Raw genomic sequence first — 14,294 nt, forward strand, 5'->3', positions numbered from 1 at the left:
TAATGCAGACCACCTCCCCACCTGAGCCACGTGCCCCTTCTCCCAGGAAGCAAGAGGCAGAGTGGCCGAGGAGGCACCCAGGGCTGTGTCCCCTTCCCTAGGCTAGGCACATCACCATGGAGGGCTATAGCAGAGACCCCGAGCTGCCCTGGCTGAGGGAGACAGAGGCCCAGAGGCAGGCAGAAGATGTGAAGCAACTTTAATCACCACCCTTAGACGGGGCCAGCCGGAGTGTCTAAGCTCAGAGCCGTCCCACCATCTGGGAGCGGCCTGGGGCCAGCCCCTCGGTTCTGGCTGTGGTGTGTTTCCCATCCAAGCTCGCCCAGTCCAGGGGGAGTGTCTGGGGACACCCCAAACTCCAGCGCCATGTCTGTAGGAGCTCAGGTTCAAGGTTCCACGTGGCAAGAAGAGCCCGGGAGGGCTGGTGTGCTGGCAGCGGGGTGCACGTCCCAATCTCTGCTGCCCCCCCGGCTTGGCTGCACTCAGGACTGGGGTGACATGATGGCAAGTACTTGTCCTCAGACCAGCGAGGTCTTCCGTTCTGACAGCAGCAGAGACTCCTTCAAGGTTACCAATAGCCCCAGCGGCCGCAGGCGCCCCTGGGCTTGGAGCCGGCACAACACCAGGAGGGTGGCGGTGACCAGGCTCACACTCAGCATCACTATGGGGGACAGACAGACAGAAAGGTAAGCGGGACAGAGGCAGGAGTTCCGAATATGAAGGGATGGGCATTCTAGCCCACTCCTCTCTGACCCTGTGCTCCCAGGAGTGCCACACCCCTGGCATGGGAGAGTCATTCAGACTTACTGGCAGCTACGATAACCCAATAGGCACTTGAGTTTCCAGACTGGTCCCCGATGGAGTAGACTGTTGCATTCCTGAGAGAGGTGACACTCTCTGGGGTCACAGGGGACCCCATGGTTGTGGCATTCCCTTCCTGGAAGGTCTCGTTGGGTCCTGCAATAAGCCCAGGCATTCAGAAGTTGAGGAGGGGGCACTGAGGCCATGGAGGGGGATGCATAGGGGTGCCGGGTGCCCAGGGGAACCCTTGGTGTGTACCCTCCATCCCAGGCTGGGTAAAGTTGGTGAGAACTGCTGCCCTTAACGATGTCTTACAGCTCCCACAGACCCCAGCCTGGTCACATGCTGGCAGGTGGCAGGTGTCCTCCTCTACCCACTGACTCTCCCCACCCCCAAAGGCGCACACACCACAGCCAAGCTCATCACTGAAGTCGGGACAGTCCGGGTGGCCGTCGCAGCGCCACGTGTGGGGGATGCATGTATCACCCTGCGTGCAAGGCTGTTCGCCCGCTGGGCAGGCCCGGCGGCTGCAGTTGCGGAGCTTCTCATCGGTGCAATCACTGATGCCATCGCAGGAGCAGGGGTGGCCAAGGGGTGGTGGACAGTGCCTGTTCTGGGCACATGGCTCGATCCCTGGGGCACAGGGTCAGTCAGGTCCCAAACACCCACCTAGAGTGGCCCACGTACTCCCCGAGACCACAGTACCCCGCAAGCCCTACCTTCTAAGAACACCTGGCCTGGGAAAGTCTGCCCTTCCCAAGGCTCCGCCCCCTGCTTGTTAGCTCCGCCTTGTAAGGACTGGCCTCCCTGCAAGCTCCTCCCCCAAGACCCCACTAGCTCTATCTCCCTACAAGCCCACCTTAGACCTTACTTCTTACATGCAAGACCCACAGACACCCCCATCCTGCCTTGCAAGCCCCGCCCCCATGAGGCCCCGCCCGTCCCACAAGCCTGGCCCATGCCATCCAAACCCCGCCCAGCCTCCGGCCACACCCCTGTAAGCCCCACCCAGGGGCATGGCCACTCACTGCACTCCTCCTCGTCGCTGCCATCACTGCAGTCCCAGTCACCGTCGCAGCGCCAGGTAAGGGGCACGCAGAAGCCATTGATGTGGCACTGGAAGTTGGCAGGAGGGCACGAGCCTGTGCGGGGGAGGGGCGAGCGATATACGTGCAAGTGAAACCCGGGAGGCCTGACTCCGGACCTACCTCGAAGAGCAAGCTGCGACCACCAGGAGACTGGTAATGTCCCAGGGTGCAGGAGCGACATTGGCAGCCACCCATTGCTGAGCACCTACTACCTGTGGGGTTTGGAGCCCAGCAGTTCATAGCCTCACCAAGAGCCCTAGTAGGCAGGTATTATCGCCATCCCAGTCTGGAGAAGAGGATGCTAAAAGGAGGCTAGTGCCAGAGTCAGGGTTCAAACCCATGTCTCAGTGATCCCAGGGTCTTCACCAGGCTCCAAATAGCCAGATAAACTACCCGGGTGACCTCCAAGCTACAAGGTTATGTTTAAGTTTGTTGCTGGGGGAGGGGCCATTTCCCAAAGGGCTCTGGGTCAGGTTCATTGTCAAAGTCAGCAGCAGGGCCTGTTCTATCTCACCTGCTTAGCAAAGGGGAAAGCGAGGCCCTAGACAGAGAACCTGCTTAGCCACCAAGCCCTGTCACCTCACTGCCTGAGTTCCTCCCATACCTGACCACTTTCCCCATCCTGAATGTGTCACGACCTCCTCCCCAGACCCCCAAACCCAAGGCCCCAACCTCCAATAAGACACCAGAAGACATCTGCTCTTCCCTCCCTCCACTCTATACCCTCTGTTTTCCTGCTCAGCCTTCAGATTTCAGCTTACTTCCTGGGAGAGGTCTTCCTAGGTCACTCTCAGAAACCTGGGAAGCTCTGCCTCCCACGGCTAACCACGATCCCTGAACCAGTAGCGCCTGTACTCCCACAGACCCGACCCTCAGTGGAGGTCAGGGCTGCGACCTGGTGCCCTAAGCCCAGGGCAGTGCTTGGCAGCAAGTGGACACAGGTCACACAATGGTCCAAGCTGAGTCCAGATAAGATCTGAGACGTCCCGGACTCTGAGCAGAGAGGCTCAGGCTGTTGGCCAATCTAGAGGGACACAGAGTGGCCCGAAACCTGGGCCAGCGGGAGGAAGGAATCTGAGGACAGAGGAAAGGAGTGGCCTTTAGGGCTTCCTTCTGGGTGCGGCAAGGTGGGTGGTGAATATCCAACTGTGGCTTGGTTTTGCTCTGTCTGGGTCGCCTTCACTCTTTGGCACTGGGCCTCCAACCCCCGACTCCCACATCCAGCCAACCCAGGCCTTCAGGCCCAACTGTACCTGCAAGCCACACCGTCCCTAAGCTCTGCAGAGCCCGGAAAAGCCGTGGACAACCGGGAGCCAGCTTCCTTCCCTGACCGTGGGGGTCTGGCAGCCTCCAGGAGTGGCTTCCTCTCCAGGCCCAGACACCCACGGCCCTGACACCTCTGTCCTCCCCTCCCTGGCCTGGTAGTGTGTTTGTGTGTCCCTCTATAAAGCAGGCAGCAGAGCCGGGGACAGACCCTGGCTCATGGGGCAGTGGCTCAGACAGGAGTTGGAGTGACCAGTGACTTCTCTTCCCAGGCTTGGTTCCTCATCCATAAAAAGTGCGTGCTAGGAACCCATATCTCAGCATCCTGCAGGAAGGAAACCACTAGTGCATAAAGTGTTTTGTGCGTGGTTAATGTGAACCCTCCCTCCGGAGCGAGTTGGGGGACCTACACAGAGGAGCTGGGAAAAGTGTGTGAACCTCAGCCCAGAGCTGAAAGTCGGGGGTTATCTGTGTGCACAGGGAGGCCGCTCCAACCCTCCTGGCTGCCAGTGGCGACCTCAAAGAGGGCGCCTCTGTCCCCTGGCCACCAACACCACTTAGCTAGGGCAAATATGCCTATGAGAATATATTTAGCTTGTGACCCCAGGCCCTCCAAGGGCCTAAGAATACCTGGAAGGCAGAGATCTTTCCTTCTCTAAGGCTGGAGGACAAAGGAGGAGGGATGCGGAGGGCGCCCCCAGAAAACGACCACAAGGCCTGGGCGCGAGCGTTTTAAGGCACAGCTACAGGAGGCGCCAGGTGAACGGCCCTGCGCGGTTAGAGGTCAGACAACCCGAGCCTGCTGCTGCTGTAAGCCTTCCCGACCACACTGGGCTAAAGGGTGGCTTGGAGGTGACGATGGGGGCGCGACAAAGCACAGTAGGTGTGTGTGCGCAGGGCCAGGGCAGGGCAGTTAAAGGCAGGTGGCAGTACCCAAGCGGAGGGTCCCCCATTCGGGGATCCCACGCGCCAATACCCAACTGGGTGCAAGGTACCAAATCCAGATGCACGTGCTGGGGGAGTGTCTGAGACCGACTTGCGGCGCAGCCAATGGAGAGGCGCCGCCGGCGCGCGGGGGCGGGATGGAGCCGCCGGAGGGGCTGGGGCGCGCGCTGCAGGGGGGCTCACTCACCGGAGGCCTGGATCGAGGTCCGGGTCGGGAACCGGGTCGGGGCGGCCTCCAGGCCTACGCCGAGGCCGAGCAGCAGCCGCAGCGCCAGGCCCAGGGCCGCCGTCCACCGCGCTCCGCCCCGAGCCATCCAGCCGCTAGTCGAGCCGCCCCCTCCGCTCTGCCAGCCACGCGCAGTCCCTGCCGGGCTCTTATCCCTGCGCACGCGCACGCGCAAGCCAGGGGGCCGGGGCGGGGGGGGGGGGGAGGCGCCACGCCCCCAACTCCAGAGGCGCCCGGGGCAATGTATTACCGTAAATGTCCGAATACGAGGGAAATAGAATTCGAGGACCTTCCCCACTTTCCCCAATGACAAGGTCAGTTGAAGGGCATGAAGCCCGCCCGCTTAAGATTAGAAACGTCCAGGTTGTAAACGGACTTGTCGATGTCCACTTACACTTCTTCACGTTCCCCGTGCACACTGCCTAATGGTCCTGTTTAATACGGCACCCACGCCGGTGGAGCACTCCCTACAGCATCCCTTCTGCACCTGCTCTTTTCTTTGAGAGTCAGGGTCTCACGCCGTCGTCGCGCGGGCTGGAGTGCAGTGGCGTCATCATAGCTCACTGCAACCTCAAACTCCTGGGCTCAAGCGATGCTCCTGCCTCAGTCTCCTAAGTAGCTGGGACTACAGGTGTGGGCCACCACACCTAGCTAATTTTTCTATTTTTAGTAGAGACGGGGGTCTCACTATGTTGCTCAGGCTAGTCTGGAACTCCTGACCTCAAGCGATCCTCCCGCCTCTGCCTCCCAGAGTGCTGGGATTAGAGGCATGAGCCACCGCACCCAGCTGTCCTGCTGCTTTTAAGCCCCGTGACAGATTATATATTTAATATTTTGTTTACTTATTGGTTTATTGTCTGAGTCCCCACTAGAATGCCATCTGCGGGAGGACGGAGATGCTCCGTTACTCATTGCTGTATCCCCAGTTCCTGCCTGACACATGGTTCCTAACTCATAGCATAGGCTCTTAATATTTAGTGAGTATATGGATGAAACGTCCAGTTTCTGGCTTCCATTCCGGTTTCTGTCCCCCTCACCTGGATATGACCACCCACCCTCACTGCCTTATTTAGTCCTCACAGACCCCAGAGAGGTCTGGGTATCATTCTGATCTGCAGGAAAAAGATCATGTGAAGGCAGCCTTTGGGCTTTCTCTTCCCTCTAGCACGGGGTAAGTGCACAAGACAGGCTTTTTAGCTTTTGTGCCAGGCACACATTGGCTCCAGCCCGTAGTCTCAACTACTCAGGAGACTAAGGTGGGAGGATCATTTGGGGGACAGGAGTACCAGACCAGCCTTGGCAACACAGCCAGACCCCATCTTAAAATACACACACACACACACCCCAAAACAGGTTATCTAATCTGGCAGCAGTGTTTTCTTCTTGAAAATAAATATCTCATTCACGATTCTGCCATTGGGAGGAGCAGCCAGTCCAACTGCCAGCAGGACACAAAACAATGTCCCTCAGCACTAAGACAGGTGTGCAAATGTTTGCCAGCACCCCACTCTCCGCCCACCCCCCAGCAAGTTTCCCGTGAGGCTACATTCAGGTGTCCCGATCTTCAAAGAAAGGGTTTTATTTTCAGGTTAATGGTGTTTCACTATTTGAAAATGTTATAGGTTATAGCTCTTTTGGAGTGTGTTTTTTTCATAATAATCTCCCCAGTTCCCAGGGGAGAGGCAGTACTGTACAGCTACGGAGACAGATGGCAAGGGTGACCCATAGGACTGCCCGGAGATGAAGGGTGGGGAACATCCTGCCTTTGAGGCTCAGGAACTTGGTGAGGGAGGTGTCTGGGGCCCGGGGATAGAAACTGAGGAAGCCACGGATGTGTGCATAGCAGTCAGTCGAGCACAGACTCCTCAGCTGCCGGGTTCAGAGCCAGCTCTAAATGCGTAAGAACCAGCCAAGATCATGGCTGTAATGCATCCAGAACGGCGCCTGTGCAGGATGGGCCCAGGCGCCAGCCCTCTTTCCCACTCCACTCCTTTGCCTAATTTAAGAATCATAAAACTTGCAAAGGGAGGATTGCAGATTCCTCTCTCCTGCTCATTCCTCCTCAGGGACCAGCCACCTTCCTTTCCCAGGCTAACTGGGCCTCACCAACCCAGTCCTCGAATAATGGCTTCTGGCACAGGGAGGCCTTCCCTGACCTGCCCTAGGTGGGCTTCCCCATGAGCCACCCTGGCTGTCCTGTTCCCGGCTGAGCTGCAGGGTGGCAGAGATCAAGCAGGGGCCTCAGTGGGAAGGTGCCCTTGAATGCCCACATGGGCAAGGGCCGAAGCTCTCAACTGATAGAACTGAGCGGCCTGCGGGTGGCCTGCTGTCAACACCCCCCTCCCACGTGCCTTTGCAGTCAATGTTCCCCAGACCCACAGAGGCCCTGGAACCCAAACTCCGAGGAGGGATCACCCATTCCCACCACTCTCAGGGCAGAGCCAGGCCCTCAGGGGAGGGATGGTGCTCTCTCCCAGGCCTGTGTGCCACGTCACCTGACTCTGCACCCAGGGACAGTGTCTCTCCAGTCCCTGAAGCGCAGACAGAGTTGGGAGACTCGGCACCGGCTTCACCCCAAAATCCCAGATAGGCGAGTGTCACTTAAAAAGTAAAAACAGAAATGATCCTGGAGTTCGATGTATTTGTAATAAATTAAGTCATATTCTCCCTGGACCCAGTCCAAGGAGGAAAAGCAGACAGGTGGCCCTAGGGCACAGTGTCACAGGTAAGGCTGGTCCTTGGATAGCTCCCACTTTTTTATGGGAGGAGCTGGAGTTACTGCCTTCTTCTCAGAGGCTGCCACAGCTGAGCTGGAGGAGGAGAGGAGACTTCAGTTAGAGCGAGGTTTCCAGTGAACAGTGATGAAAGATATGAAAGAGACCACACCTGCCCCCCACCCCAGGCAAACACACCTGCTGGGACTTTCTGGATGTGACAGGCAGGGTACAGGGTGTTCCAGAATGCCTGGTCCCCTCCAGTGGGGTTCCTCACAGGGTCAGCCAATTCTTGCTGGGAGCTGGCAAGCCCCCTTTGTGCCCCAAGCCCTGTGTGAACCACCCCCACTGGGCTCCCCGCTTCCCACTTTTGGCCCCCGAGGTGGACAAGCCCCCCACATTTTCTGCTGCCCAAGGACAGGACACTGGCAAAAGGGCCAGGCAATCAGGAGATCCTGCCCACTGCTCTTTCTTCCTCAGATACTGAGCGCGAGCCACATGGCATCGCCACTCCTAGGCACAGAGCTAGCAGGACGAGGCCCTGCCCTCAGGAAGGTGAAGCCAAGAGTCAATAGGCAACTGGCGACTGAAAACCACGCCTTAGGAGATACTGTGGCAGCAAATCCAGGGCAAAAGCCTCTCCTCTCCTCCCACCCACCTGAGCACACACCACACTGTGAGCAAGACAGGAAACGGGGCAAGAGGGCTGGGTGACAAAGGAGGCCACCAAGAGCAGGGGATCCAGGGCTTCCCACCCTCCTGAGAACCTCAAGAGAGTGGAAGAGGCAGCAGGCAGCAGCCCTAGGAAACGCAGACATCAGGGGCATGGTGAGGGTGTTTGTGGGAGTAGGATAGCTTGCCATGCTCTTGTGCCCGACTTCTGAGAACTGGGAGGTGACGACAAGGACAGGGACCACTTCACTGACCGTTCACCAAGTTGCTTTTCTAAAAATTTTTAAATTTTCTTTTTTTTGGTGGGGGAAGCAGGGACAGGGTCTCCCTCTGTTGCCTAGATTATAGTGCAGTGACATCATCCTAGCTCACTCCAACCTCAAATTCCTGGGTTCAAGCAATCTTCCTGCCTCAGCCTCCAGAGTAGCTGGGACTACAGGCTCTCGCCACCATGCTTGGCTAATTTATGTATTTTTTGTAACAAGAGCAAGGAGTCTTGGTCTTTTTTTTTTTGAGACAGAGTCTCACTCTGTTGCCCCGGCTAGAGTCCCATGGCATCAGCCTAGCTCACAGCAACCTCAAACTCCTGGGCTCAAGCAATCCTCCTGCCTCAGCCTCCAGAGTAGCTGGGACTACAGGCATGTGCCACCATGCCCGGCTAATTTTTTTTTATATATATATTTTTTTAGTTGTCCATATTTCTTTCTATTTTTAGTAGAGACGGGGTCTTGCTCTTGCTAAGGCTGGTCTCGAACTCCTGAGCTCAAATGATCCACCCGCCTCAGCCTCCCAGAGTGTCAGGATTACAGGCGTGAGCCACCGTACCCAGCCAGGAGTCTTGCTCTTGCTCAGGGTGGTCTCGAATTCCTGGGCTCAAGAGATCCTCCTGCCTCGGCCTTCCAGAGTGCTAGGATTTTACAGGCATGAGCCACTGCACCCAAACTAAAATTTTTTTTTAATAGAGACAGGGTCTCACTATGTTGCCCAGGCTGGTCTTGAACTCCTGGCCTCAAGCAATCCTCCTGCCTTGGCCTCCTAAGTCGCTGGGCTCACACGGCCCCACCCAGCTTGTCCACCAAGTTTTAACTACACAGCAGGCCTGCCTGGCCCCAGCATTTCACAGATCTCAGCACACTGCATGCCTACTGCCCCCATTTTACAGACAAAGAAACTGAGTCTCAGGAAGGCTATGGGACTGTCCCAGGGCCACATAGCAAGTCAGCTGTGGAGCCCCAGCACCAATGGGGGTCCAGGCAAACTGGTCTGAAATCCTGCTTCTGCTACCCACAGGCTGTGTGACCCAAGCCATTCACTTGGCCTCTCTGAGCCTTCATTTTGTCTTCTGCAACAGGGGTCATCTCTGTCTAACCCATGGAGTTATTAGGAGGTAGGCGTGGCATTGACTAAGAGCTTACAAACATTAATTATGAAGATTAACCCTGGGCATAGTGGTACGAATCTATAGTCCTACCTACTCAGGAGGCTGAAGCAGAAGGATTGCTCAAGACCAGGAATTGGAGGCTGCAGTGAGTTATGATCACGCCACTGCACTCCAGCCTGGGCAACAGAGCAAGACCCTCTTAAATAAATAAGTAAATAATACACAGCTATAAAAACAGTAAGTATGGCCTTCTCCCAGGGCCCCTGAAGGGACCTTGGAACTTCAGCTGCTTGGCAGGACACCCACCCCCAGATAAGGTGCTAACCCCTACCTTGAGTGGGGTTGGATTAAATGAGCTCTTGGACTAAAAGCCCACAGTGGCACAGTTCCTGATGTAGCTGATACTTGATTAACAGGATCTAGACAAGCACCCTGTCCACGGTGGGGGAGAAAGAGTCAGATGCAGGAAGGGCTGTGTGGGAGGTCTAGGTAAGCAGGGCTGGAGATCCTCACCTCTCTGCTGGTGTGCCTGACCCCAGCACCTTCTGTGATGACATGATGACGGAAGGGGGCACAGATTGCCGGCGGCCGTCTCGAGTGCAGTAGTAGTTGTTGGACAGCTTGTGGCTGGGGCCCACGGGGAGCTTGGGAGGAGGCTGAGTACTGAGGGAAAAGAACATTGGCACTGAAACAAAGGGACAGTCATTTGCACTGCGGGTACACAGACAGCCACCGGGATAGGCTGCAGGCCAGGGGCGTCCCTTGGTACACTGGCATGGACTTATGCCTGGGGAGGGGTCCAGGGCCCAGAAGCAGGTGACAGCCCCTTCTCTGGACATGAAGGTACTGGAAGGCAAAGCTGGGGTCTACCCCACCCCAGATCCCCTACCTGCTCCAAATGTGGTGGGAGTGGAGGAATCTTTGTGAGTCTCCCAGGGAAAGGGGAAGTCCAGACATGCCCCCCACCCCGACACCTCACCTCCACCTGCAGGTACAGCCCCAGATTTAGCCTACTTTGTTTTTTCCCCAAAGGCCACTCTATGGAAGCCCTAGATTTCTTGTTAGCACAAGCACTCTTTGGAGAACCCCGCTGGGATCAAGGCTTATTGCTCAAGGAACACCTTGCCCTTGGCGCCTGCCCAGGTCTCTGCATTTTCTGCCAACATGTGGTCAGACACCAGGACTCTCTCTCTGCAGCCAGAGGAGGTTGGAGGGCTAAACAGAACTCAGTCCTGGCTTGGGCTAAACCCTGGGCTGAATTTACCTAGAAGCCTGAGGCCTTAAAAGGAAACGCTAAGCTCAAAACAAGAGTAACTTCCCAGAAAGAGACAGGGCAGAGAAGATGGGGAAAAAAGTTGTAAAAAGACCTGGTTTTTAGCCAAGCGTGGTGGCACATGCCTGTAGTCCCAGCTACTCGGGAGGCTGAGGTGGTAGGATCAATTGAGCCCAGGAGTTTGAGGCCAGCCTGGGCAAGACCCTATCTCTCTCTCTCTCTTCTTTTTTAATTTTTCAAAATAGCATTAGTTGCTCAAGAGACCCTGTCCCTTAAACAAACAAAAAGAGATCTGGCTAAAGATAATGGCTAAAAACATTTAGCCATGTTTTTAAACAGCTTTTTTGTCTGGTAACCGTTTTGCTAGAATTTAACTTTTTCTTAGAACAAGTAATATACTTATGGTATTTAAAAAAATAAGAAACACAGATATAAAGAAAGTGAAATGTTTAATATTAAAAGCTCTATATTATCTGAAAGGTAGAATTTTTTTTTTTTTTTTTTTTTTTTTTGAGACAGAGTCTCGCTGTGTTGCCCAGGCTAGAGTGAGTGCCGTGGCGTCAGCCTAGCTCACAGCAACCTCAAACTCCTGGGCTCAAGCAATCCTACTGCCTCAGCCTCCCGAGTAGCTGGGACTACAGGCATGCGCCACCATGCCCGGCTAATTTTTTTCTATATATATTTTTTAGTTGGCCACATAATTTTTCTATTTTTAGTAGAGACGGGGTCTCGCTCTTGCTGAGGCTGGTCTCGAACTCCTGACCTCGAGCAATCCACCCGCCTCGGCCTCCCAGAGTGCTAAGATTACAGGCGTGAGCCACCGCGCCCGGCCTTGAAAGGTAGAATTTGCTTAAGGAATACAGAAACGACCTTCTATATGCAAGGCCATGGTTTTCTGCATTCTCACAGAAAAAAAGTAAAAAGAACCAGGGCCCAAATGAATCACTAGGGGGAGCTGTTACCCTAAAGAAGTTGAAAATTGTACAAAACCATTTCTTCAACTGGCCTACTAATTACCCTGATAGAAAAGCAATTCAGTAGGTTTTTCTGGTTTTGTTGTGTTTTGTTTTAAGACAGGGGCTTGCTCTGTCTCCCAGGCTAGAATGCAGTGGCATCATCATACCTCACTGCAACCTCAAACTCCTGGGCTCAATGATCCTCCTGCCACAGCCTCCCAAGTAGCTGGGCCTACAGACATCAGCCACCATGCCCTGCTAATTTTTCTAGTTTTTGTAGAGATGGAGTCTCGCTCTTGCTCTAGCTGGTCTTGAACTCCAGGCCTCAAGCAATCCTCCTTCCTCGCTCAGCTTCCCAGACAATTCAGTACTTTTAATATTTGGAATTAGTCATAACATGCAGACATTCACATAAGTTTGGTTATTCTAATGCTAATTTTCTTCCTTTCATAACACTCAGTGACTGCCTTCCCTCCGCCTACTCCTATAACTTCATGTACCACCAGTCTCTTCCTTCAGTGTTCCAGCCACACTGACCTACTTCCTACTCAGGCTCTGTCCAGCATCACAGCCTTGGCCTGTACCCTCTACCCAGAATGCTTTTTCAGTAATTATCCTTTGACTGGCTTCTTCCCAACACTCATGTGACTCAAATGCCACTATCTGAGCAGAGACCTTTCCCAACCCCCTGACTTCAGGTTGCAATGTCCAGCTTCTGCTCAATCACTTTGTTTTGTCTTCAAACCTTTGCAGAACAATGGTACCTGCTGTGTTTGTTTCCCTACTATGTTTCTCCCTAGGAAGTGAGCTCCATGAAAGGAATGTGGATGAGAGAGCTTGTGTTAACTGCTATCCGCAAGGCTAAGGACATACACGGCAGGGCTTTGTAAATATTAACGAATTTTTGGACATAAATGAGTTTGAAATCAGGACATTTCTGAGTTCAAATCCCAGCTGTCACTTTCTAGCTTCTGAGTAACTTTTAGCAAGTGACTTAGCTTCTCTGGGACTCTTTTTCATCTGTAGCTTGGGGATAACACTAACTGGCATGGCCGCAATAAGGACTACAAACCTACTCATGATCCCCACTCGTAACGCACGCCCAGCATGGATATTCCATGAAAGCTGTCTCCACAGATTCCCCAAGGTTAAAGGCAAACCTCTGCCTCCATGGCCTGGCAGGGGATTGGAGGCAGGATCTCAGCCCAGCGCTTCAGGGGTCTAAAGGAACACGAATTTTATTTTTGGTGGAGGAAGGACGGAGCCACAGGCTAGGGCAGCGAGCGGGGCCTGCTCACCGCTTGGAGATCTCCTGGTAGCGCAGCTGCAGCTTCGCCTGCAGGTCTTGCTGTGGGAGGAGGAGAGAGGAGGTCAGTCTGCAAAATACCTAGCAGAGGGCGGGCGAGGGGACAGGGAAGGCCCGGGGCTGAACAGATGAAGACAGAGATATGGGTCCTGCAAGTGAAGAGGAAAGCTGGGGTCCGGACCCTCAAGATCCAAGACGACGAGTAGGGAGCCAGGGAGATCCCGCGGCGAGGAGGGGTCAAGGTCTGGTGGGATGGGGCAGGTGTGTCCCGGGCTGAAGGGATCATGAGTTAGGGGGGTCCCGGGGAGATCCCAGGCTGAGCGAGGGGTCCTGGCTTAGGAGGGAGGTGAGAGCGGGAGCGGGTCCGGGCACACGGAGCCCATGGCCCCCGAGCGCGGTCCCGCCCTTGCCCCGCGCACCCCGGATGCCCAGTTCCGCAGCCGCCGGATGAAACGAGTAGCCGATGCCATCTTCCGTCAGCGCTGAAGGGCGTCGTTGACGTCTCTACCGCGAAGGCTTCTGGGAAGGACACGGCGCTCTCTCGCGAGAACGGAAGTGGGTGGAGCTATAGCTTCACATAAAGTCGCTCTCCGAACCACGTGACTCCTCTCCGCCCGACCGCCACAGCGCCGCCATTATGGACACCAGTCGCGTGCAGCCCATAAAGTTGGCCAGGGTGAGGTGGGGGTCCGAATTTGGGGTTCGCGGGAGGAAAGAAGGAAGTAGGGAAGCCGGGAGGGCCAGATCTGACCCCAGCTTCTTTCCGCCAGGTCACCAAGGTGCTGGGCAGGACCGGTTCGCAGGGACAGTGCACGCAGGTGAGCGGGTGTGGGCCCCCGGGCGACTCCCCGGGGTCTGAGTGCTGATGGTGGCCCCAGCCTTGTACCTGCTGGAATGCGAAAACCCATATTCCCTTTATTCCAGCGCTTGATCCTTCACCAATACCCTGCCAACCAGGTTCGAGCTCTGTCCAGCCCGTTCCTCGGGCTCCAGTGTCCCCTTACAAGTATCCGTGATCCGACCCCAGCACGTCCTCTGAATCCAAATCTGCTTTCCACCTCGCGGTGCCAGTCCGTGGCCCGCGCTGACTCCTATCCGTCGGGCCCGTAGGTGCGCGTGGAATTTATGGACGACACGAGCCGCTCCATCATCCGCAACGTGAAAGGCCCCGTGCGCGAGGGTGACGTGCTCACCTTGTTAGAGTCAGAGCGAGAAGCTCGGAGGCTGCGCTGACCTTGGCTGCTGGTGAGTGCGGAGAGGCGGCCCCTGTTAGACCCCGGGCTGGTGGTAGGGAGGCTCTGCTAATCCCATAGGTGAGAAAATTCGGGAGGCAGAAAGGGTGTACAAGAGACTGGCAAGAGGGGAGTTTGCCAGTTGCTGAGGCGGCCTGTCAGCATGTCATTCTTGGTTCTGTTTACAGGGTCCTGGATGTCAGGGTCAAGACCGCTTGGCCCAGTGGGGTGATCTGCCATTGTTAAATAAAGCGTTTGTGTTGTATGTAGACTCTGGTTCTCATCTCGGTTGTCTAAAGTTTTGCTAGGTTTTCTGGGGGGCCCACAGGTGGTCAACTCTCTGCACTCTGTGAGGCCTCTGAGGGGGTTCTGCCCAAAAGAGGCATTTCCTTTTTGAGGAGGGGGAACCATGTGTCTGTATGTGCACACACACCCCC

At 55.4% G+C, this 14,294-nt stretch overlaps 3 protein-coding genes across 4 annotated transcripts; 1 reads left to right on the forward strand and 2 right to left on the reverse strand.

Moving 5' to 3' along the window:
* Positions 1–425: 425 nt before the first annotated feature.
* CD320 (CD320 molecule) lies at positions 426–4,440 on the reverse strand. The gene is made up of 5 exons (XM_045547821.1): positions 4,285–4,440; positions 1,830–1,943; positions 1,210–1,434; positions 808–957; positions 426–661 (listed from the first exon to the last, which is right to left on the reverse strand). Exons 1-5 carry the CDS (start codon positions 4,409–4,411, stop codon positions 519–521), a joined length of 759 nt encoding a protein of 252 aa, XP_045403777.1. The 5' UTR covers positions 4,412–4,440; the 3' UTR covers positions 426–518.
* A 2,504-nt stretch (positions 4,441–6,944) lies between these two features.
* On the reverse strand, positions 6,945–13,146 carry NDUFA7 (NADH:ubiquinone oxidoreductase subunit A7). 2 transcript variants are annotated; one of them, XM_045547841.1, is made up of 5 exons: positions 13,045–13,067; positions 12,618–12,667; positions 12,396–12,540; positions 9,604–9,753; positions 6,945–7,133 (listed from the first exon to the last, which is right to left on the reverse strand). In XM_045547841.1, exons 3-5 carry the CDS (start codon positions 12,437–12,439, stop codon positions 7,043–7,045), a joined length of 285 nt encoding a protein of 94 aa, XP_045403797.1. In that variant the 5' UTR covers positions 12,440–12,540; positions 12,618–12,667; positions 13,045–13,067; the 3' UTR covers positions 6,945–7,042. The 2 variants fall into 2 exon arrangements, with proteins under 2 accessions (XP_045403797.1, XP_045403789.1); XM_045547833.1 differs by lacking the exon at positions 12,396–12,540 and having other exon boundaries at positions 13,045–13,146.
* A 46-nt stretch (positions 13,147–13,192) lies between these two features.
* RPS28 (ribosomal protein S28) lies at positions 13,193–14,128 on the forward strand. The gene is made up of 4 exons (XM_045547854.1): positions 13,193–13,301; positions 13,396–13,443; positions 13,736–13,870; positions 14,046–14,128. Exons 1-3 carry the CDS (start codon positions 13,263–13,265, stop codon positions 13,856–13,858), a joined length of 210 nt encoding a protein of 69 aa, XP_045403810.1. The 5' UTR covers positions 13,193–13,262; the 3' UTR covers positions 13,859–13,870; positions 14,046–14,128.
* The last annotated feature ends 166 nt before the right edge of the window (positions 14,129–14,294 follow it).

Source organism: Lemur catta, chromosome 1, assembly GCF_020740605.2.
Source record: "Lemur catta isolate mLemCat1 chromosome 1, mLemCat1.pri, whole genome shotgun sequence".
NCBI classification, from domain to species: Eukaryota; Metazoa; Chordata; class Mammalia; order Primates; family Lemuridae; genus Lemur; species Lemur catta.